A 22,360-nucleotide genomic window follows, 5' to 3' on the forward strand; every position below is an offset into this window, starting at 1 on the left:
TTTGTATGTATGTGGTGTGTTTATGTGTGTGTTTGTATGTATGTGGTGTGTTTATGTGTTTGTTTGTATGTATGTGGTGTGTTTATGTGTGTGTTTGTATGTATGTGGTGTGTTTATGTGTGTGTTTGTATGTATGTGGTGTGTTTATGTGTGTGTTTGTATGTATGTGGTGTGTTTATGTGTGTGTTTGTATGTATGTGGTGTGTTTATGTGTGTGTTTGTATGTATGTGGTGTGTTAATGTGTGTGTTTGTATGTATGTGGTGTGTTTATGTGTGTGTTTGTATGTATGTGGTGTGTTTATGTGTTTGTTTGTATGTATGTGGGGTGTTTATGTGTGTGTTTGTATGTATGTGGTGTGTTTATGTGTGTGTTTGTATGTATGTGGTGTGTTTATGTGTGTGTTTGTATGTATGTGGTGTGTTTATGTGTTTGTTTGTATGTATGTGGGGTGTTTATGTGTGTGTTTGTATGTATGTGGGGTGTTTATGTGTGTGTTTGTATGTATGTGGGGTGTTTATTTGTTTGTATGTGGGGTGTTTATGTGTGTGTTTGTATGTATGTGGTGTGTTTATGTGTGTGTGTGTATGTATGTGGTGTGTTTATGTGTGTGTTTGTATGTATGTGGTGTGTTTATGTGTGTGTTTGTATGTATGTGGTGTGTTTATGTGTGTGTTTGTATGTATGTGGGGTGTTTATGTGTGTGTTTGTATGTATGTGGGGTGTTTATGTGTGTGTTTGTATGTATGTGGGGTGTTTATGTGTGTGTTTTCTAAGATCACTAAAAAAATAAAATATATATGGTGCCTACATTTTTAATCTAGTTCATAGATGCAAAAATTGTTTTTCAAGATCTGGGCCACACATATTTTTTTTTAATCAATAATATTTGCAAGCAGTATTTAGTGGAATTTAAAACATTTTTATTCCTAAATGGGTACTTGCTGATGAAAAGGTTTAAAAACACTGTTGTAGAGTACAACATTACATTGGATAGACAGCCACTAATCTGGTATGTATTTCATGTTATCTCAAAATGCTCTAACTATAGAACATTCTCCTACAAAACTGGCACACATAGGGATGGATACATTGTTATTATGGAGCTTGTGGGGAGGACATAACTGTGTGTATGAAAACAGATTATATAATGTATGTTTTTGTGTAACAGTACATACTATATAAAGAGAGTTATTTATTCATGCATGTCTTTTAAAGAGAAGTAGCTATCAATGCATTAGATTTTTCTTTGGGATCAAACCCCAAATATTTTAAACAATACTCCAAAAATATGAAGGAACAACTTCCTCTAAGGATTACAATGATGTGTCCTATATCCATTTTCAGTAATCTCCAAGTTTAAAAGAAAGTCTTTTTTTTTTTAAATAACACTTTTAACCTATGAAACTTGTACTCAGCTAAACTATAACACTCATAAACTTAAATTTAAGTGTTTATCTAATCTGAGCATAAGAAAACCTGTTTTTCTAGCTATGTTGTATGAATAATTTGGGCAGCTAAACTATATCACAAGACTTTTAATGGATTGGAATCCCACAGCACGGCAAATACTAATACATTAAAACTGAGGACATTTACTGAAGGACAGGATTCTCCCTTTACAATATGGCTTCTTTTGCTCCCTCTAGATGCACAAGCCATATTCTAACAATCTAATAGAAAGAATGTGAGGAGTTCTAGACTATTAAAGGGCCATTATACACTTTTTTTTCTTTGCATAGATGTTTTGTAGATGATCTATTTATGAAGCCCATACAGTTTGTTTGTTTTTAAAAAATGTATAATTTTGCTTATTTTTTAAATAAAATTGCTCTGATTTTCAGACTCCTAACCAAGCCCCTAAGTTTTATGTGAATACCGTCAGCTACCTTATCCAGCTTGCTCCTGTTTGTGTAAAGGGTCTTTTCATATGCAAAAGAAGGGTGAGGGGGGGGAGTGTCTTATTTCCCACTTGCAGTGGGCTTTCCAGCTAACTTTTCAACAGAGCTAAACTGAAAGTTTTTAAACAGTTTTATACTGGATTTTTATTTCAGTATCTGTGCATCTTATTCTTTATAGTAGTGTCTATTACATGCAGTTATATGAAAATGAGTGTATACTGTCCCTTTAACTAGACCAAATGTCATCTATAAATCCTGATATGTACATTATACACCCTACACTTTCTCCTTCAGTGTACAATTCCTGATAATTATATCAATGGCACATTAAGGTTACTTTGGAATACAGAACTTCAATCATTTAATATAAACTATATATTATAAAATATTTGTTTAAGAAAAACTACAAGAAGCTACTGTAAATACTCCAAAGCAAAAGCCAAGAATGAGTTTGCTCTTCTTATCAGAATCTTGTTGGCAAATAATTCAGACTTCAATAGAAGCCATCAATTGATTTAAAATGTTCCATTAAACTGCTTGACATTGTGTTTATTGCTAGTTAAATGGCATATAATAGTCTGTTTCGTTGTTGTAATAAAAAAGCACTAAGCAGTTGCTTATACTTAATAAGAAATCATTGTGTAAGTATTATTAACCATTTTAAAATAAGTTTACCGTTTTATTTATTATTATTATTATTTTTTACGTAATTTGTGCAAGTTCTATTACTTCATGTCACAGCCCTACAAGGAGGTTGGGGTCTCTATAAAAGGCAAAGGAGGAGTAATTGCTAGAAGACACCTACAGTAGCTTTAGCCAGTTTCTTGCTCATGCTCAGCAGAGGACTTCTGATGCAAAAGCATGAGACATAACTTAAAGGGACATGAAACCCAAAATTTTTCCTTGATTCAGATAGAGAATACAATTTTTAAGAACTTTCCAATTTACTTCTATTATTTAATTTGCTTCCTTCTCTTGTTATCCTTTGCTAAAATGTTTATCTAGGTAAGCTCAAGAGCAGCAAAGAACCTAGGTTCTAGCTGCTGATTGGTGGCTGCATATAAATAAACTGATTATCATTGGCTCACCCATGTGTTCAGTTAGAAACCAGTAGTGCATTGCTGCTTCTTCAACAAATGACACCAAGGGAATAAAACAAATTATATAATAGAAGTAAATTAGAAAGTTGTTTAAAATTGTATTCTCTATCTAAATCATGAAAGAAAAGTTTTGGGTTTCATGTCCCTTTAACTTCTGTAATGTCAGCTCCCTCATCTCCCTGCAGTTAGTGGCTACACTCAGTTTTTTAAGTGCTTATTCTGCAAGAAAACAAGTAAGTTTCTTTTTATGTTTACTTTCAATTAACATGTTATTAATAAAGAAGAACTGTCTCATATTCCTTAAACATTTACAATATAAAGAATGAAATATTATTTATATTTTTTTCTATTTTATTTAATTTCCTTACAACTGAACTGTTTATTTTGCACAGATTGAGAAATAAAGCGGTTTAGAAATCTCCGTCCAGCCAGCCACTAACTTCCATTGTTCCTAACTGAAGCCTTTGGTCTTTCTATAAAGGCCCATTAAGTGTGACAGCATTCCCTGGGGATATTAAACTGCAACACAGCTCTTTGGAATCGCCACAAATCTGTCCACCCAGTTAGAGCAAAAAGTGAAGTGTTGTGAAGGTTTCTGCTCATTTTTTCCAAATCCAAAGATTGTAAGCTCTTCAGTCCAGCTTTAACCACATGTCAAATGCTAAGCTTGCTTCAGATACAGTCTGCAGTCTAGTATCCTCTTTGTCTTGGGCTTTGTTTAGATAAACCACTTGCTTTACATATTATATGCAATATTTCCCCATTTAAAGTATTTTACTGTTTTAAATGCATTTTTCTTTCTTCATGTTATGTATTTCTTGCCTTAGAACCAACACTTCAAATATAAAGTTGATGGGGCAAACATATTAGCAGTATAACTCCTAACTGCCTACATATTGAAGTATTGTTAGCACTGTCTCTGACATATAAATTTCATGGTATCTAATTTAAAACAAGGGACCACCAAGATATGCCCACCCCATGCAAAGCTTGTGACTCACTGAGTAGTGGGCATTCTTAGGTTGAAAATTTGATATGAAGTTCTAAACTTCTGCCCTAGAAAACGTGTTAAATTGGCTGAGAGACACGAGTAGTAATCTAAACCTAAGTAGGCTCATGTGCTAATTTCTAAACTCTTGAAGGCTGCTTTTAATCTGAATGCATTTGACAGTTTTTCCCAGCTAGATGGCATTAGTTCATGTGTGTCATATGGAAAACATTGTGCTCACGCATGTGGAATTATTTAAGAGTCGTCATTAATTGCCTGAAATGCAAGTCTGGTGGCAGCAGAATCTTAGCTACAAGGTAATTACAGAGGTAAAAGTATAGTGTTGGTTATGCTAAACTAGGGAATGGGAAATAAAGGGATTATCTATCTTTTTAAACAATAACATTTTTGGTTTTTACTGTCCTCTTAAACGAGGAGGATACAGTGTGCAGATAATATTTTTAGCAGTAAAAAAATTTGAGTATTTATCAAATTTTATGTCCACTAAAGGACACCGGAGCAGATAATATCAGAATGGTAACTCACTCAAAATAGTGTTCTACAGAATTCTGGCAGAAGCATTTAATTTCTCATAGACCCAATTTGACTGTTGAAATTTCTGCAAACATGCGGCTAGATTACTCCGTACACCGCTGCCACCTACATTATATTTATGAACCCCTAATCTGCCACCCCTGACATCACCGCCACCTACATTATAATTATTAATCCATAATCTGCCGCCCCCAATGTCGCCCCCACCTACCTACACTTATTAACCCCTAATCTGCCGCCCCAAAGTCGCCCGTACTATATTAAAGTTATTGCTTTACTGCTGCCCCCAACGTTGCCGCCACTATAATAAGCATACTAACCCCTAAACCGCCGCACTCTCGCCTCGCAAACATTAGTTAAATATTATTAACCCCTAATCTACCGTCCCTAACATCTCCGCCACCTACCTACATTTATTAACCCCTAATCTGCCGCCCCAAAGTCGCCCGTACTATATTAAAGTTATTAACCCCTAAACCTAAGTCTAACCCTAAACCTAATACCCATTAACTTAAATATAATTTAAATAAATATTCCTATCATTAACTAAATTATTCCTATTTAAAACTAAATACTTATCTATAAAATAAACCCTAAACTAGCTACAATATAACTAATAGTTACATTGTAGCTATTTTAGGGTTTATTTTTATTTTACAGGCAAATTTGTATTTATTTTAACTAGGTAGAATAGTTACTAAATAGTTATTAACTATTTAATAACTACCTAGCTAAAATAAAAAAATATACCTGTAAAATAAAACCTAACATAAGTTACACTAACACCTAACACTACACTATAATTAACTAAATTAACTAAATTAAATTAGCTAAAGTACAACCCCCCCCCACTAAATTACAGAAAATAATAAACAAATTACAGATATTTAAACTAACTACACCTAATCTAATAGCCCTATCAAAATAAAAAAAGCCCCCCCAAAACAAAAAAAAAACACCCTAACCTAAACTAAACTATCAATAGCCCTTACAAGGGCCTTTTGCGGGGCATTGCCCCAAAGTAATCAGCTCTTTTACCTGTAAACAAAAATACAAAAAAACCCCCCAACAGTAAAACCCACCACCCACACAAACAACCCCCCCAACAGTAAAACCCACCACTCACACAAACAACCCCCCAAATAAAATACTATCTAAAAAAAAACTAAGCTCCCCATTGCCCTGAAAATGGCATTTGGATGGGCATTGCCCTTAAAAGGGCAGTTAGCTTTTTTGCAGGCCCAAACCCTAACCTAAAAATAAAACCCACCCAATACACCCTTAAAAAAACCTAACACTAACCCCCTGAAGATCGACTTACAGTTCTGAAAACCGGACATCCATCCTCAAGGAAGCGGCAGAAGTCTTCATCCAACCGGGCCGAAGTCCTCAACGAAGCCGGGAGAAGTCTTCATCCAAGCCGGGCGAAGTGGTCCTCCAGACAGGCAGAAGTCTTCATCCAGACGGCATCTTCTATCTTCATCCATCCGACGCGGAGCGAGTCCATCTTCAAGACATCCGACGCGGAGCATCCTCTTCATCCGACTACTACCCGACGAATGAAGGTTTCTTTAAGTGACGTCATCCAAGATGGCATCCCTTAGATTACGGAATTAAGTAGAAAAAATCCTATTGGCTAGCCGGAAACAAGGAGCATCAAGCTCCATACGGAACTTGATAAATATGCCCCATTGAGTGAATTTGTGAATTGTTGCCTGTTTATAGCGATTGCCTAACTTTTTTAATACAATTATATTTTTTGTTTACATGATAGCTAATAACCTATGGGTTAGGACGTAAAACGTTGTCACCACAGGTAGGAATGAATATGGGCAGACTTGAGTACCTATGAGTCATATGAAAAAATATTGTCAAAAACTGTAAATAATGCACAATTTAAGCATGCGATGCCATACATATACACTTATCAGACAATACCACTAACTTGTGTAGTCTCAGAGTTTTATAAACCTATATGTATTTTGTATCTATTTCTAACATTTAAGTATTCTTGTTTTCTTCTTCTATTGACATAAGGTGAGGTTTTGGCTGCTTTATCCAAATGACGGGCACAGTTTGTTTCCTTGGAGACAGCTAAAATTTTATACAGCTTTTATTAACTGAAAGTATTCTCATTTTGGTTAAAAGCAGCTGGTGATTAAGCAAAATAAAAGACCTGCTTTGACCTATCTCAGAGTTATGTGGGGACACAACATTCATAAAACTCATTTTATTGTTATCTTCAGATATTTAGCATTTTTATCAGAATTTTAAAAATGTACAAAAATTCTCCTATAATAAATCTCAATAGAAGTAGATCAGATTTAACCAGGTATTGTTTGCTTAGGTCCTTGGAGACTTGTTCTACAGCAATTAAGAGAAATACTCAGTATCAATGATTAAAGTCTACAAATTTCAAATGGAAATAACAAGGGAACTGTAATGATCCTGCAAGAAATTGTTTTATCAGATCATAAATTATTATTATTATTGGTTATTTGTAGAGCTCTAACAAATTCCGCAGCGCTAAAAGGCTGATAAGATTTTTTTTAAAAGTAATTATAATAAAACTAAATGCAAAGTACATACCTATACTTGATAAAGGGAATTCAATTTTGGTTAAAAACAGTAGTGAATGGAGCCCTGGAGGAGTGCCTACTACGTAGGGGCAGGTGACCCTAACGTAGGTCCAGAGCAGAGGATAGGTTAGGAGTGGGATAGGAGGGGCTAGAGGAGGACTACTTAAGTGAAGGGTGGAGACACAGAAAGAGCGCCAATTTAGTTACAAGGTCCGTGGGGGAAGAAGCTACCTGTTTTTCCACCACGTACCTTGCATCATGGCGACGTTGAAGGAGCTGCTCGGGACAGTCACGGCCCTGGCGCAATCCAGGGGCATCAACTGGCTGCAGGAGCAGATGGTGACGGCGGGCATTGTGCCGCCATGGAGCGCGGATTCAGGTGAAAGAGGCAGATCAGCACGGCTTAGCAGCAGGCCAGACAGGAGGGCCAGACCTCTGGCGCGGCTTAGCCCGGAGGTGTCGAGTGGACCCAGGACTCGTGGGTCGTGTTCCAGTGGTGGTAGGATGATGGCGGTGGAAGTGGAGGTCTCGGGAGCAGCGACACCGCAGGCAGTGGCAGCGGGAGCAGACGGACCGGGGCAGCTGGATGGAGGCCAGGATGACGTCACCGCCCGGCGGTCGGGCAGCAGAGGACGGAAGGCGAGGGGCATAGGAGCAGGTAAGAGGAGGAGTGTGGTGGTAGAATCCGTAGTGTGGCGGTAGGCTATGGGGGCACACTCATGGAGGCACACGGGGGAAGGCCTGCAGGGGAGGGATGGCATAGCGGGGTTGGTTGTGGAGTGCAAGGGGTTTGTTGTTGGGAGGTGAAGGAAATGAGGTGCGGGATAAGCACCGGGGAGGGAAGGGGGGATTACGGGCCTCCATGAAACCCCCCACTGTAGATAAAGTGGAGAAGGGGTATGCACTAGGGGGGCATTGAAGTACAAAGTAGTAAGAGAGGATCAATCATCAGCGGGAGAAACAGCCGTCAAGCCACAATTTCTAACATGATTTAAGTGACCATGCAGGGTAGGGGAGACTTCTTAGACAATCCCATCAGACCAATGAGCTTTAGATTTAGAGGGCTCATCTAAGGCTGGGTTACAAACTTTATTCAGCTCTAAATTAATAAATGTGTAATGTAACACAGGGAGTTTATCATCAATAGCTTTTGTATATCAACCAACTGACAAACTAATTTAAGGGGGTTACTAAAATGAGGCCTGTTATTTGGTACTGAGGACTACAATATCATAATGAAACGTAAGGCTGTTTGTTGGTGTAAAGCTAGGATCAATAGTTATTGATCAGAGGTCGGTGGAAAGGAGGAGGGCGGAAACAGAGGGGCGTAGGAGTAGGACGGCCATCAACTCAGGACCTGCGATGGCACCTACCAGCACAGGTGAGGTGTCTGGGGGTAACGCCAGTTCCAGCAGTAGACACAAACAGTGGGGGTAATACTTCTGGGGGGGTGGCAACGTTATTGAAAGGTTTGAAAGATTTGGTAGTGCAGGTGGAGAGGCAATGTGGGGAAGGGGGTATGGTTGCAGGGGTCTGGAGTCAGCAAGGGGGAGCTCAGGGTGCAACAGGAGCAGTGGGGTCGGCCACTGTGGCGGGGGGCTCCATTCAGGTGGCGGAGGTTGCTATGACCAGGCCGTGTTTGTGCACTATTGGGCCGCTGGGGATTCATCTGACCCAGGAGGTTAAGGAGAAAATTTGGAAGCGGGAATTCTTGGAGATATTTTCGTTGCTCCCGCTTGAGCAATTCGTGGAGATCAAGGAGGACCCGAAGGTGGAGCAAGGGAAGAAAGAGGAGGAGGAGCGCAAAAAGAGGTACAGGAAGCTGCCGAAGACATTTGGGAACTGGTCTCGGGCCTTTTGCATATTGGCTAGCGTAACGGCGGAAAAGTTCCCAGAACAAGGTTTGGCGTTGTTCTGCTACTTTGACGAAATATCGGCGGCATATCGTATGTACGGAGGGATGGCGTGGTGGAAGTACGATGAGCAGTTTCGGCAGAGGATTGCTGTGCGGCCAGACATGAAGTGGGATGATCGGGACATGGGGATCTGGTTGGAGATGATGACGCCACTTCGCGGAGGGCAGTCCTTTCCCGGCCCAGGGGGGACGGGGACCGGAGGAGCTGGAACAACGGCGGCAGTGGCACTCAGGAAAGGCCTTTGTTTCCAGTTCAACGATGGCCAGTGCAGATTTGGGGGGTCGTGTAAGTATAAACACGAATGTTCAGGGTGTGGGGGATCTCACAGGTTCTCAAAGTGTTTCAAGAGGGGGAGAGGATCGGCCAAATCCGGGGACGTGGTTGCACAGGGCCAGGACGCCGGTGAAGGTTGTTGAGATGGTGCCTTGGTTAAGATGGTACGCTTGGGGGCGGAAGGGGAAGTGGGACGCGGAGCTGCTGTTAACTGGCTTCAGCTCAGGGTTCTGGATACCATTTGAGGAAAATGGGGGTTTTCGGGCTCATGGGAATTTAAAATCGGCTAGGATGTTTCTGAAGGTGGTGAGGGTGAAGCTGGGGAAGGAGGTTGCATTGGGGAGGATGGCGGGACCATTCAAGGAGATTCCGTTGGTTAACTTGAGGGTTTCCCCACTGGGGGTGGTACCTAAGAAGGCTGTTGGTCAGTTTCAGATGATTCACCACTTATCGTATCCCAAAGGGGAGTCGGTGAATGATGGGATTGATCTGGGGGTGGCGGCAGTTCGCTATGCGTCTTTCGACAGAGCTGTGGAGCTCGTGCGGGCAGCAGGGGTGGGAGCTAAGGTGGATGTTGCTGGTGCACCCACGGTGTCATCACCTGCTGGGTTGCTATTTTGAGGGGGCATATTTTGTGGACCTCCGCGTTCCTATGGGCTGCTCGATCTCATGTGCATATTTTGAGAAATTCAGCTGTTTCGTGGAGTGGGTGGTGAGACAGAAGTCTGGGTTGGACTCGGTTGTCCACTATTTAGATGACTTTTTATTCGTTGGGCTGGAGGGATCCGGGGACTGTGAGCAGCTGATGGCAGACTTCATGGAGGTGGCGGATCAGTTTGGGATTCCGGTAGCGGCCGAAAAAATGGAGGGTCCGTCTACGTGCTTGAGCTTCTTGGGGATCCAAGTTGACTCGGTGCATCAACAAGGCCACTCTCAAAGGGAAATCAGCAAACTAACTGGATACTCAAGATCTGGTATTCAAGCTGTTATAAAAAAAAATGAAGAATCAGGAGAGGTCAAGGACAAAAAAAAGACTGGAAGACCAAGAAAACTTTCAAAATCTGATGAGAAGTTTTTCAGAGTTTCTTCTTTGAGAGACCAGAAGCATCAGGCAGCTTCTTCAAGATGCCAAGTTGACCCTTCTACAGTCCGAAGAAGCTTGATCAGGAATGGTCTTTGTGGAAGGGTAGCAGCCAAGAAACCACTTTTTCAGAAGGGGAACAGGGTAAAAAGGGTAATATATGCTAAAGATCACAAAGATTGGAATGAAGATAAGTGGAAAAGAGTATTATGGAGTGACAAATCCGAGTTTGAAGATTTTGGGTCCAATCGTCGACAATATCGGAGAAGAAGAGTTGGAGAGAAATGGAAGATTGAGTGCTTGCGGCCTTCAGTGAAACATGGTGTAGGGTCTGTCCTGGTTTGGGGCTGCATTTCTGTATGTGGTGTTGGCAAATTTTTCCAAATTGATGGGACCATGAATGCTGAAAAGTACAGACAGGTTTTAATTCATAATACCATTCCTTCTTGAAAGCGCCTGATTGGGAATGTTTTTTTCCAGCATTATAATGATCCCAAGCAGTGTTCCCTCTAAGGCCAGTTTTATGAGCGGCCCAGCAGTGAAAAAGTTAATTAGAGCAATTAGCAAACACTACACAATGCAGACTGCAAGGTGTGGTTACCTTATTAACTGTTTCAATGCTGGGTCACTCACAAAAGTGTTCTTAGAGGGAACATTGATCCCAAGCTAATGCATTGAAATCATATTTGAGAGAAAAACAGCTGATAAAACACTGACAGTCATGGACTGGCCTCCACAGAGTCCAGACCTGAATATTATAGGGGAAGTATGGGATTTCCTGGGCAGATAAAGAAATAAAAGAAGACCTAAATCTAAAGAAGAACTCTGGGAAGTGCTGAAAGAAGTCTGGTATAATATATCAGACGATTACTTCAGAAAACATTCTGAAGTCTCCCCAAAAAAGTTCAATATGTGCTTAGTGCCAAAGGAGGTCACACTAAATACTGATTTTTGCCTGAAGAAGCCATTTTGTTCTGAAAATTTAGTTTTTTTTATATTTTGAGTACTTATTTTCTGTATTTTCTGTTTTTATCTTAATAAAGAGACCGAAAAATAAATATGAATTTTCATTAAAACTTTGCTAAAACAACAAATCTAATGGTAGCCTAAGACTTTTGCACAGTACTATATATATATATATTTCCTTAAAGGGAAAGCACAATCTCACCACTCCATAAATGCCACGGTGCTCTGCTGTAAATCATCCAAAACTTCCACAGAATGCAGGCACTCACTGGTCTTGGTAAAATATAACAATTTTATTTAAGTATCGTTAAAATGACATAACGTTTCAGCACCAATATTGGTTTTAAGTGTGCTGCATATTCTTATGTTCTCATGCTGACATTTGACAAAGGCACAAATTGGTGCCGAAACGTTATGTCATTTTAACGATACTTAAATAAAATTGTTATATTTTACCAAGACCAGTGAGTGCCTGCATTCTGTGGAAGTTTTATATATATATATATATATATATATATATATATATATACACACACACACACACGCATACATACATACATACATACACACACACATATATATATATATATATATATATATATATATATATATATATATCAAAATAACAAGAGTATTGCATTATGCAGTAATACCTTTTTTTTTGGACTAACATTACATACTAAAAGACAAGCTTTCGAGATATCTCAGTATTTGATCAGTGTTGCTTCAGACCTGAGGAAGAGCGAAATCTCAAAAGCTTGTCTTTACTATGTAATGTTAGTCCAATAAAAAAGTTATTACTGCATACTGCAATACTCTTGTTATTTTGATATTCAATTACTGGACTAATACGGCTACTACTAATACTGTACTATGTTACTATGTTACAGTGAGCAAACTGTACTGTATAATTAAGTAAGTTTCTATACACTATTGAATGATGAGTACACTGCTCTGTATAAATACGATGAGCATGAATACTATGTCCTGCAAAATGACGGAATATTTATACATTAATATTGAACAAGCTGCGCTGTATAATGATGCGATCAGGGGCAAGTTATGGCCTAGGCCAACAAGGCCCATGCCTATGGTGGCAAATTTGGGGGGTGGCACTTTTTGCACCCTCTGTAGGGAGTGTCACCTGAATTAACTACCTAAAAATATAAATGTATCACAATGGTTAAAAAAATACCACAATAGCATGACAAAGTGAATATAAAATGTGTTGTTATTATTATTATTATTATTCTTTATTTATAAAGCGCCAACAGATTCCGCAGCGCTGTCCATGGGTACAAAGATAAAAGTACAGTACAATACAATATAGAAGACACCAAAGTTTAACAAAACAAATATAGGGGGAATTGAGGGCCCTGTTCCCGTGGGAACTTACAATCTAGATGGTAGGAGGGTGAGAAACAGGAGGTGGGGACTGCAAAGGTGAGAATGATGTTGGTGTGGAGTTAGATGGGGCAGCAGTTAGGAAGGTAGAATTCATTTTTTACCAATTTAGAGATAGGCGGATAGGTAGATCTGGGTATCATCAGCATAGAGGTGGTAGTTGAAGCCATAGCTACTGATAAGTTTTCCCAGTGAGGATGTATAAATAGAGAAGAGTAGGGGACCCAGAACAGAGCCTTGAGGTACTCCAACAGACAGAGGCAATGGAGAGGAGTCGCCACCAGCAAAGGAGACAGAAAAGAACCTATTAGAGAGATAAGAGTGGATCCAGGAAAGGGCAGTGTCAGAGAGCCCAAAGGAGCTGAGAGTCCGTAGGAGAAGGGGATGGTCAACTGTGTCAAAGGCAGCAGACAGATCAAGTAAGGTAAGTATTGAGTAGTGGCCATTTTTTTTAGCAGAAAGAAGATCATTAGTAACTTTGGTGAGGGCAGTCTCAGTTGAGTGTTGGGAACGGAAGCCAGATTGTAAGGGGTCAAGCAGTGAGTTGGAGGACAAGAAGTGGGTTATGCGATCGAAGACTAGTTTTTCCAGGACTTTTGAAGCTAGCGGAAGCAGTGATATGGGGCGGTAGTTTGCAGGAGAATTGGGGTCGAGGGAGGGTTTTTTGAGGATGGGGGTGACCTTTGCATGTTTGAAGGAAGATGGGAATGAACCAGTAGTAAGGGATAGGTTAAATATGTGAGTAAGAGCTGGAGTGAGGGTAGAAGACAGAGACGGTATTAGATGTGAAGGGATAGGGTCAAGTGGGCAGGTAGTGAGGTGTGAGGAAAACAATAGGGAACTCACTTCATTCTCAGAGCTAGGGGGGAAGGTGCTGAGAGTGGTGGAGGGGGTTGCCAGGGGCAGAGATGGAAGGTTGCAGACTTGTGTTGGGATATTACTTCGGATGGTAATTGTTTTGTTGAAAAAGTAGTCTGCCAGGTCTTGAGCACTAAAGGCAGATGAAGGGGGTGGTGAAGGTGGGTAAAGGAGAGAGTTGAAAATGGAGAAGAGACGTTTAGGGTTTGTGGAGTGAGTAGATATAAGAGAAGAGAAGTAGGTTTGCTTGGCTAAGTGAAGGGCAGAGGAGTAAGAATAAAGAATGAACTTATAGTGAAGGAAATCTGATTCAGAGCGGGATTTCCTCCAGGCACGTTCAGCAGCACGGGAGCATTTTTGCAGGTAGCGTGTTTGGGTAGAGTGCCAGGGTTGGAGCCGACGGCGTGGGGTTTTGCGTATTTGGGGAGGAGCGAAAGTGTCCAGTGCCGAAGAGAGAGTATTGTTATAGTGGGTTGTAGCAAGGTCAGGGCAGGATATTGTGGAAGTGTGGGGGAGGTGTTTTTGAATAAGGTTGGAGAGTTGTAGAGGATCCACAGTGTGCAGATTTCTACAGGTGCGGGGGTGAGGGGGAGAAGTAGGTTTAGTCTGTATATTAAGCTTAAAGGTGAGCAGATGGTGGTCTGAGATGGCAAATGGGAGACAGGTGGCGTCAGAGGGAGAGCAGAGGTAGGAGAATACTAGATCAATAGAGTGTCCGTCGCGGTGAGTAGGGAATATGCGGGATTGTGAGAGACCAAAGGAGTTTGTGAGTGAGAGAAGTTTAGAGGCAGCAGGGGCAGATGGGTTATCAATGGGGATGTTGAAGTCCCCCAGGATTAAAGCAGGTGTATTTGTAGAGAGAAAGTGAGAGAGCCAGGCAGCAAAGTTATCAAGGAATTGGGAGGTTGGTCCAGGGGGGCGATAGATAACTGCCACCCTGAGGGAGAGGGGGGAGAATAGTCGGATGCAGTGAACTTCAAAGGAGGAAAAGGAGAGAGATGGATGAGGCTGCAGGTGCTGAAAGGAGCAGGAGGGGGAGAGTAAGATTCCAACACCGCCACCATGTCTATCACCTGGCCTAGGTGTGTGGCTAAAGTGGAGACCACCGTGCGTGAGAGCAGCAATGGAGCAGCAATGGAAGCAGTGTCAGAAGATGATAACCAGGTTTCAGTAATTGCTAGAAGATTGAAAGCATTAGAAATAAAAAGGTCATGAACAGTTGTTTGTTACAGACAGAGCGTGCATTCCAAAGAGCACAAGAAAAGAGAGGGGATAAGCGCTGTGTGTTAATAGAGATGAGATTGTTAGGATTGCGTGACCTAGAGTTTTTGCAGTGGGGGTCTGAGTGAGAGTGTAAAAGTGTGGTTATTGCTGCAGGGCCAGGGTTAGGAGAGATGTCACCAGCAGCAAGCAGTAGGAGGAGTGTGAGTGACAGAAGGTGAGAGGGGGACTTGTAGTAGCGGGTATGATTAGACACAGGAGAGTTAGATGGGGAAGTATTTCTAAGGAGACAAAGTAGTTCATGAGAGGAGAGCATAGGGGATGAGAGAAGGGAGGGTGAGATAAGGATAGTGTGAGGGTTATTGTTGCTACAGGGAAGTGCAGTGATTTTTAGGAAAAGGGCAGACAGAGATAGCAGAAAATACATTGAAAGCATTGTGCAGGTGTATAGTTAGTAGGTTTTAAATACAATTAACGTAATCTGATACCGACCATAAATCAGATGCCAAATACCAACAGTATTTGTGAGGCAGTCTTTATTTTCAAAGATCTTCAACAGCAGTCTGTATAACCCCATATGGCTTAGAGGTATTGTTTTTAACCTGGGAATATGGAAACATGAGTTTGATTCCCGGCATATCCCCCTTTTTGAATGATATATATATACAGTTGTATGCAAAAGTTTAGGCAGCCCTGACAATTTCCATGATTATAAATAATTGGGTGTTTGGATCAGCAATTTAATTTTGATTTATCAAATAACTGAAGGACACAGTAATATTTCAGTAGTGAAATGAGGTTTTAACAGAAAATGTGCAATATTTAAATGAAAATCATGGAAATTGTCAGTGGTGCCTAAACTTTTGCATACAACTGTGTATATATAAATATATATATACACACACACACACACACAGAGGTATATATATATGTTTTATATGCCAATTTGTTTGTATTTTATAAACATAAATAGCAGGTATGGAAAATTAATGTATAATTGTAATTGTTTTTATTTTATCGATTGTAAGCGCTGTTCATAGGAAAAATTAGAAGTATCACAGGACTCAACCAATTGATTTGAACTGGACTTCCACCAATAAGCCCGCAGTAAAGACTATAAGAAAAGACAATTGGAAGCACAAAAGTCTCCTTGAAAAGGCTGAAATTGCGTACATCGGAGTGGACCTGTCACAAGGAGGGGTGATTACTTGAAACAGAAACGGCTACAAACTCACTGTGTGTTATTGTGGTCCATTTTGTAAGGACCAATATACACAATGTGTGTGTTTTTATTGCTTATGCTGTAAACCCTTAGTGATATTTCTCTAGTTTTTGCTTTTAATATATTGTTTTCTGTTAACTGGGAGATGTTAATATTTTGAGCGCTTATACTAGAGGTTAAAGTTTAAGCTCTTTGACACGCGATTAGGATTGACTCAGGTGTAAGATTTGTGCACAAATTTTTATACAGATTTATGCTATGGCTATTTTCTCTTTCCTTTGAGGACTGGTGTTGAAGATCTTTGAAAATAAAGACTGCCTTACATTTTTTAAAGGACTGGTTGTATTTGGTATCTAAATTTATGGTTGGTATTGGATTACTTTAATTGTATTTATTAACACATTTGAGGACTGCTGTTGAAGATCTTTGAAAATAAAGACTGCCTTACTTTTTTTTAAAGGACTGGTGGTATTTGCTATCTAAATTTATGGTTGGTATTGAATTAATTTTAACACATTTTAAATTAACTAGATAGGTATATGTTTACAGGATGGTTGGCAGGCACAGCTCTCACATCAAGGAATGGCCCTTAATTGGTAGGTCGTCTGCTAACTGACTACCTCTGACCCCTTCTTCAAGGTAGGGCCTGCAGCTGCAGTTCCTACCAGGGGACGGCACCAGCAAGAGCACTTATCTCGATTATCTGGATTCTGAAGCAGGCTGCAGAAGTGGATGATGGGTGGTTGGTAGCTTTTTTTTTGCTTTTGGGCATGCATATCCATCTGCAACCATGTGAGGCTATCCAACATCGACCTCCCTCACAGAAACAACTGTAGGAGCAGCTCGGACGTTGGAATTAAAAGGTAAGACTTCCCTGTGATATTTAATTAAATTAAATATTGTATTTAACGGTTCTCCCTACATATATCGTTTGAACTGACACTCTTAGGTTGCAAGGAATGTAGTCACTACAGACCCCCTGCTCCAGTTGTCCCAATTTTACCTCTACAAAAATGCTGCAAATTGCCTCACTCAGATAAATAATATACAGTGTTTACACAAACAATCACATGGGTTCTCAAGTGGTTTATTAATTACTTACTTCTGCATATTGTGCTAACAAAGTGAGTTTTAATTGTGTGTATATATATATATATATATATATATATATATATATTTATATGTTTATAGATAGATAGATAGATAGATAGATAGATAGATAGATGATAGATATATAGCTAGAAAAAAAGTAACATTATACCCTGAGTTTTGAGTACCTAGGGCAGCATAAAACCTAAATATGCCAATGGATGCGAGTATGCTGCACAGTATAAGGATGATAATGAGTATATATGCACAGATAGGCAATATGTATAGACTGGCTGCTATGCCTCCCAAGCACTTGGGCCCAGGCGCCACTGCACTCGCTGCACCAATGGTAGTTCTGCCCCTGTTTCTAAACTACAATTTAATTATTAAAAAGATAATATTCTCCTGTAATTATTTTTACTACTACTATAATTAACAAGTTTTGTGTTATGAGTGAAAAAGCTTCATAATGCTGCTTTTTCACTACCGCTGCTATTACCGCACACATTTTTGGTAGTAACACACCGTAACTACCGCAGCTTTCAAAATATCCTTTTTCAATGGGACTTCCATAGCACCGGTATTACAAGTTTGCCTGTCCGGCCAAAAAGTGAGCGGTACAGCCTATACCATCAAGATCCGTACCTTAAACTGAAAGTCAGTAGTTATGGCTTTTATGTTACAAAGCCGTAACATAAAACTCATAACTAAAGTGCTAAAAAGTAAACTAACACCCATAAACTACCTATTAACCCCTAATCCAAGGCCCTCCCGCATCGCAAATACTATATTAAACTTATTAACCCCTAATCTGCCACTCCCAACATCGCCGCTACTATAATAAACATATTAACCCCTAAATCACCGTACTCCCGCATTGCAAACACTAGTTAAATAATATTAACCCCTAATCTGCTGCCCCCAAAATCGCAGCCACTATACTAAAGTTATTAACCCCTAAACCTAACCCTAAGTGTAACCCTAACACCCACTAACTTTAATGATAATTAAAAATTACTATCATTAACTAAATAATTCCTATTTAAAACTAAATACTTATAAAATAAACCCTAAACTAGCTACAATATAACTAATAGTTACATTGTAGCTAGCTTAGGTTTTATTTTTATTTCTCAGGCAAGTTTATATTTATTTTAACTAGGTAGACTAGTTAGTAAATAGTTATTAACTATTTACAAGCTACCTAGCTAAAATAAATACAAATTTACCTGTCAAATAAAACCTAACCTGTCTTACACTAACACCTAACCTTACACTACAATTAAATAAATTACATTAAATACAATTAACTAAATTACAAAAAAAAAAATTACACAAAATAAAAAATAAATCATCAAATATTTAAACTAATTACACCTAATCTAATAGCCCTATCAAAATAAAAAAGCCCCCCAAAATAAAAAAACCCTAGCCTAAACTAAACCGCCAATAGCCCTTAAAAGGGCCTTTTGCGGGGCATTGCCCCAAAGAAATCCGCTCTTTTATCTGTAAAAAAAAAGCACAAACAACCCCCCAACAGTAAAACCCACCACCCACACAACCAAACCCCCAAAATAAAATCCCATCTAAAAAAACCTAAGCTCCCAATGCCATGAAAAGGGCATTTGGATGGGCATTGCCCTTAAAAGGCCAAACCCTAAGCTAAAAATAAAACCCACCCAATAAACCCTTACAAAAACCTAACACTAACCCCTGAAGATCCACTTACAGTTTTTGAAGATTGGCCATCCATCCTCAACGAAGCCAGGAGAAGTCTTCATCCAAGCGGCAAGAAGTGGTCCTCCAGGCGGGCAGAAGTCTTCATCCTCTGCATCTTCTATCTTCATCCTTTAGACGGGGAGTGGCTTCATCTTCATAACAACCGGCGCAGAGTATCCTCTTCATAAGGTCCCAGCCGTACACTGAAGGTTCCTTTAAATTACGTCATCCAAGATGGTGTCCCTTGAATTCCAATTGGCTGATAGAATTCTATCAGCCAATCGGAATTAAGAGTGAAAAAATCCTATTGGCTGATTGGAACAGCCAATAGAATGCGAGCTCAATCCTATTGGCTGATTGCATCAGTCAATAGGATTTTTTCACCTTTAATTCCGATTGGCTGATAAAACGGGAGACGTCATTTAAAGGAACATTTAGTGTATGGCTGGGACCATATGAAGAGGATGCTCCGTGCCGTATGTCTTGAAGATGGAGCCGCTCTGCGTTGGAAGGATGAAGATAGAAGATGCTGTCTGGATGAAGACTTCTGTCCGCCTGGAGGACCACTTCTTGCCGCTTGGATGAAGACTTCTCCCGGCTTCTTTGAGGATGTCCGGTCTTGAAAAACTGTAAGTGGATCTTCGAGGGTTAGTGTTAGGTTTCCCATCCAAATGCCCTTTTCAGGGCAATGGGGAGCATAGGTATTTTAGATAGGATTTTATTTGGGGGGTTTGGTTGTGTGGGTGGTGGGTTTAACTGTTGGGGGGTTCTTTGTATTTTTTTATTTTACAGGTAAAAGAGCTGATTTCTTTGGGGCAATACCCCGCAAAAGGCCCTTTTAAGGGCTATTGGCAGTTTAGTTTAGGCTAAGGTTTTTTTTTATTTTGATAGGGCTATTAGATTAGGTGTAATTAGTTTAAATATTTTGTGTAATTTAGTGTTTGTTTGTTTTTTGTAATTTAGTTAATTGTATTTAATTAATGTAATTTATTTAATTGTAGTGTAAGGTTAGGTGTTAGTGTAAGACAGTGTAAGACTGCTCAAAAGGGTTCCATTAAAACTTGATCCTTTATTTCAACATCTTTAAGTTAAAAGCTTCAAACGCTGAAAATTGCGTTTTAGAAAAAGGTACAAAAAATGACAAATACAAGGCAGGGGTGAGTGACACAAGTAGTCTGACTAGTTTTGAGTCCTCACAGAACTCTTATTCATAGACATCTTGTATTTGTCATTTTTTGTACCTTTTTCTAAAACGCAATTTTCAGTGTTTGAAGCTGTTAACTTTTTAAAGATGTTGAAATAAAGGATCAAGTTTTAATGGAACGCTTTTGAGCAGTGCCTGCTTTCCTTCCTAACTTTGCATTAGTAGCGAGCTGCTTATAACGCAAAACTCGTAATCTAGCAGAATGATATCTATTTAGAAGCAACAGAATATCACACAGAGCTATACAAGGATACATAACTTATGGGAATTTGACAGAGGATGACAATCACATTTCCAAATTCTATTAAGGGCTGAAAGGTTTCATAATCTTACAATTTAAAGGAGACAAACAAGAGACAAAAGGTTTGGAAAGCAGATAAGTCCAGAAAGGGTCCTTGTGAACAATTAGGCAAAAGCATTATAAAACATTATGATATGAATTAAAGATGCAGCTGATGTTTGCAAACAGTTGTGATAGTATGAGTAGCAAATATGAGGAATGTAGTGTGTCTTTATGTTCTTAAGGTCACATTAGTTGTGAGAACAGCTGATGGCGAATTATAGGGAAGTTATATTATAGGACAATGGGGGGTTGTGGGCTTAGGACTTAATTCCTCAATGAAATAAGGACTATGCCAAGCATTAGTTAAATTATCATTTTGTGGCTTAAAAAAGTGACTTTAAAAAAGTGATATAAACATAAAACAATATTATTGAATAATTAAATAAGGATATGTGTATATCTTTAATCTTCGTTGTCAAACAAGATGTGAAACATCAATATTTCTGGTGATTTCTTGCCTCAGAAAAAAAAAAAAAAAAGTATATATAGTGTAATACAATTTAAGATATAATATTTTAAAAGAGCACCGCATAGGAGTTACACTTTGATGAGCCTAAGTGGCTCTAGAGATGACGCACATACTGGTTTTCTACTACCAGGTACCCAGTATTAATCCAGCAACACTCCGAATAAAAATATCACAAATATTTATTAAAAGCATATATGTATATATATATATATATATATATATATATATATATATATATATATACACACACACACACATACAAATGATAAAAAGCCACAATATAGCTCCTCTTTTAAAGGCACTCAGGAATCTGTCCACATTGGGTATTTTGTAAGCGGTATATACTGATATTGATATTGGCGGTGCTGTTTTCAAATATTAGCACTTAAACTGTATTACACTAAATATACTTTTTTCGTTTTATCTGAGGCTAGAACTAAAGGTTAGGTTGCTGAATAAAGGAAAGGTTCATAGCTACCTTTAAACTGTGTGCTATTGAGCACACAGTTTAAAGGTAGCTATGAACCTTTCTTTTATTCAGCAACCTAACCTTTAGTTCTGTTGTCTTTCAGCACTTAGTATTGTGTTTGGGGAAGTATTGTTAAAAAACATGTGTTTTTTTATTTTTTATATCTTTTGCAGCACTAGATAGATGTGTGTGTCTGTATGTATATATATATATATGTGTGTGTGTGTGTGCGTGCGTGCATTTGTATGTGTATAACTCTGCGTTTGTATGTATCTGTGAATGTGTGTGTGAGCATTTATTTTGGAAATGCCTTCAAAAAAATTCACATTACTCCCTAACCAAAAAATATAATGGCCAAAAAAAGGCCTAAAACCTTAGGGGGGAAGGTCCAGCGGAATGTTGAGTGCCAAGGGGAGCACAAAACCTGTATATGCCACTGCCATGGTGACATAGTGGCAGTGATAGTTTGGCGATTACAATATTGCCATAAGGTAGATACTCCCAATGTGTTTTTCTTGTTTCTGTGTAAACAAACTATCCACTTATTTTGCTAAAGCAGTCAAACTATCATTAAAAGAGGGGGATGAATGAATATTGGAAATATGTTTTGTTAAATCCATGCAAACAGGTAAGAGTAACATCTCAGAAATCAAAAGCATAGCCTTACTTACCTCATATAAAACTGTGGAATTTCCATGCAAGAGAGGAGCATAACATATATAAGAATGGCCAACTACCCAGCCTAAATCAGAAGCTGCCCACCATACCTAAAGAAAAGTAAATAAACATATATTTAGAGAATGGAAACAATATCAATTTCAAAAGTAAATATATTTATAGAACTTGAAATACCTCCCCAGGATTCAATCCATAAACGGTAGACATTGTCCAGTTAAGCATTACAGCATAACCAGCTGTATTTCTTACAACACCCTGCACAGAGACAAAAATATATCAAAAGTTGTAAGCATGCTAGTGAAAATAAAATATTTTACATTTGTAGT

At 39.1% G+C, this 22,360-nt stretch overlaps 1 protein-coding gene across 1 annotated transcript in view; it reads right to left on the minus strand.

Annotated features, from left to right (window-relative positions):
* The window catches only part of ACSS3 (acyl-CoA synthetase short chain family member 3), a 328,915-nt gene that overhangs the window by 181,193 nt on the left and 125,362 nt on the right, over nucleotides 1-22,360 (minus strand). Inside the window, exons 7-8 of the mRNA XM_053716935.1 lie at nucleotides 22,209-22,289; nucleotides 22,028-22,123 (exon numbers count right to left, since the gene is read on the minus strand). Of these exons, the coding sequence (XP_053572910.1) occupies nucleotides 22,028-22,123; nucleotides 22,209-22,289 (177 nt within the window). The remainder of the gene's footprint in view (nucleotides 1-22,027; nucleotides 22,124-22,208; nucleotides 22,290-22,360) is intronic.

The sequence above is a fragment of the Bombina bombina genome, chromosome 6 (assembly GCF_027579735.1).
Source record: "Bombina bombina isolate aBomBom1 chromosome 6, aBomBom1.pri, whole genome shotgun sequence".
NCBI classification, from domain to species: domain Eukaryota; kingdom Metazoa; phylum Chordata; class Amphibia; order Anura; family Bombinatoridae; genus Bombina; species Bombina bombina.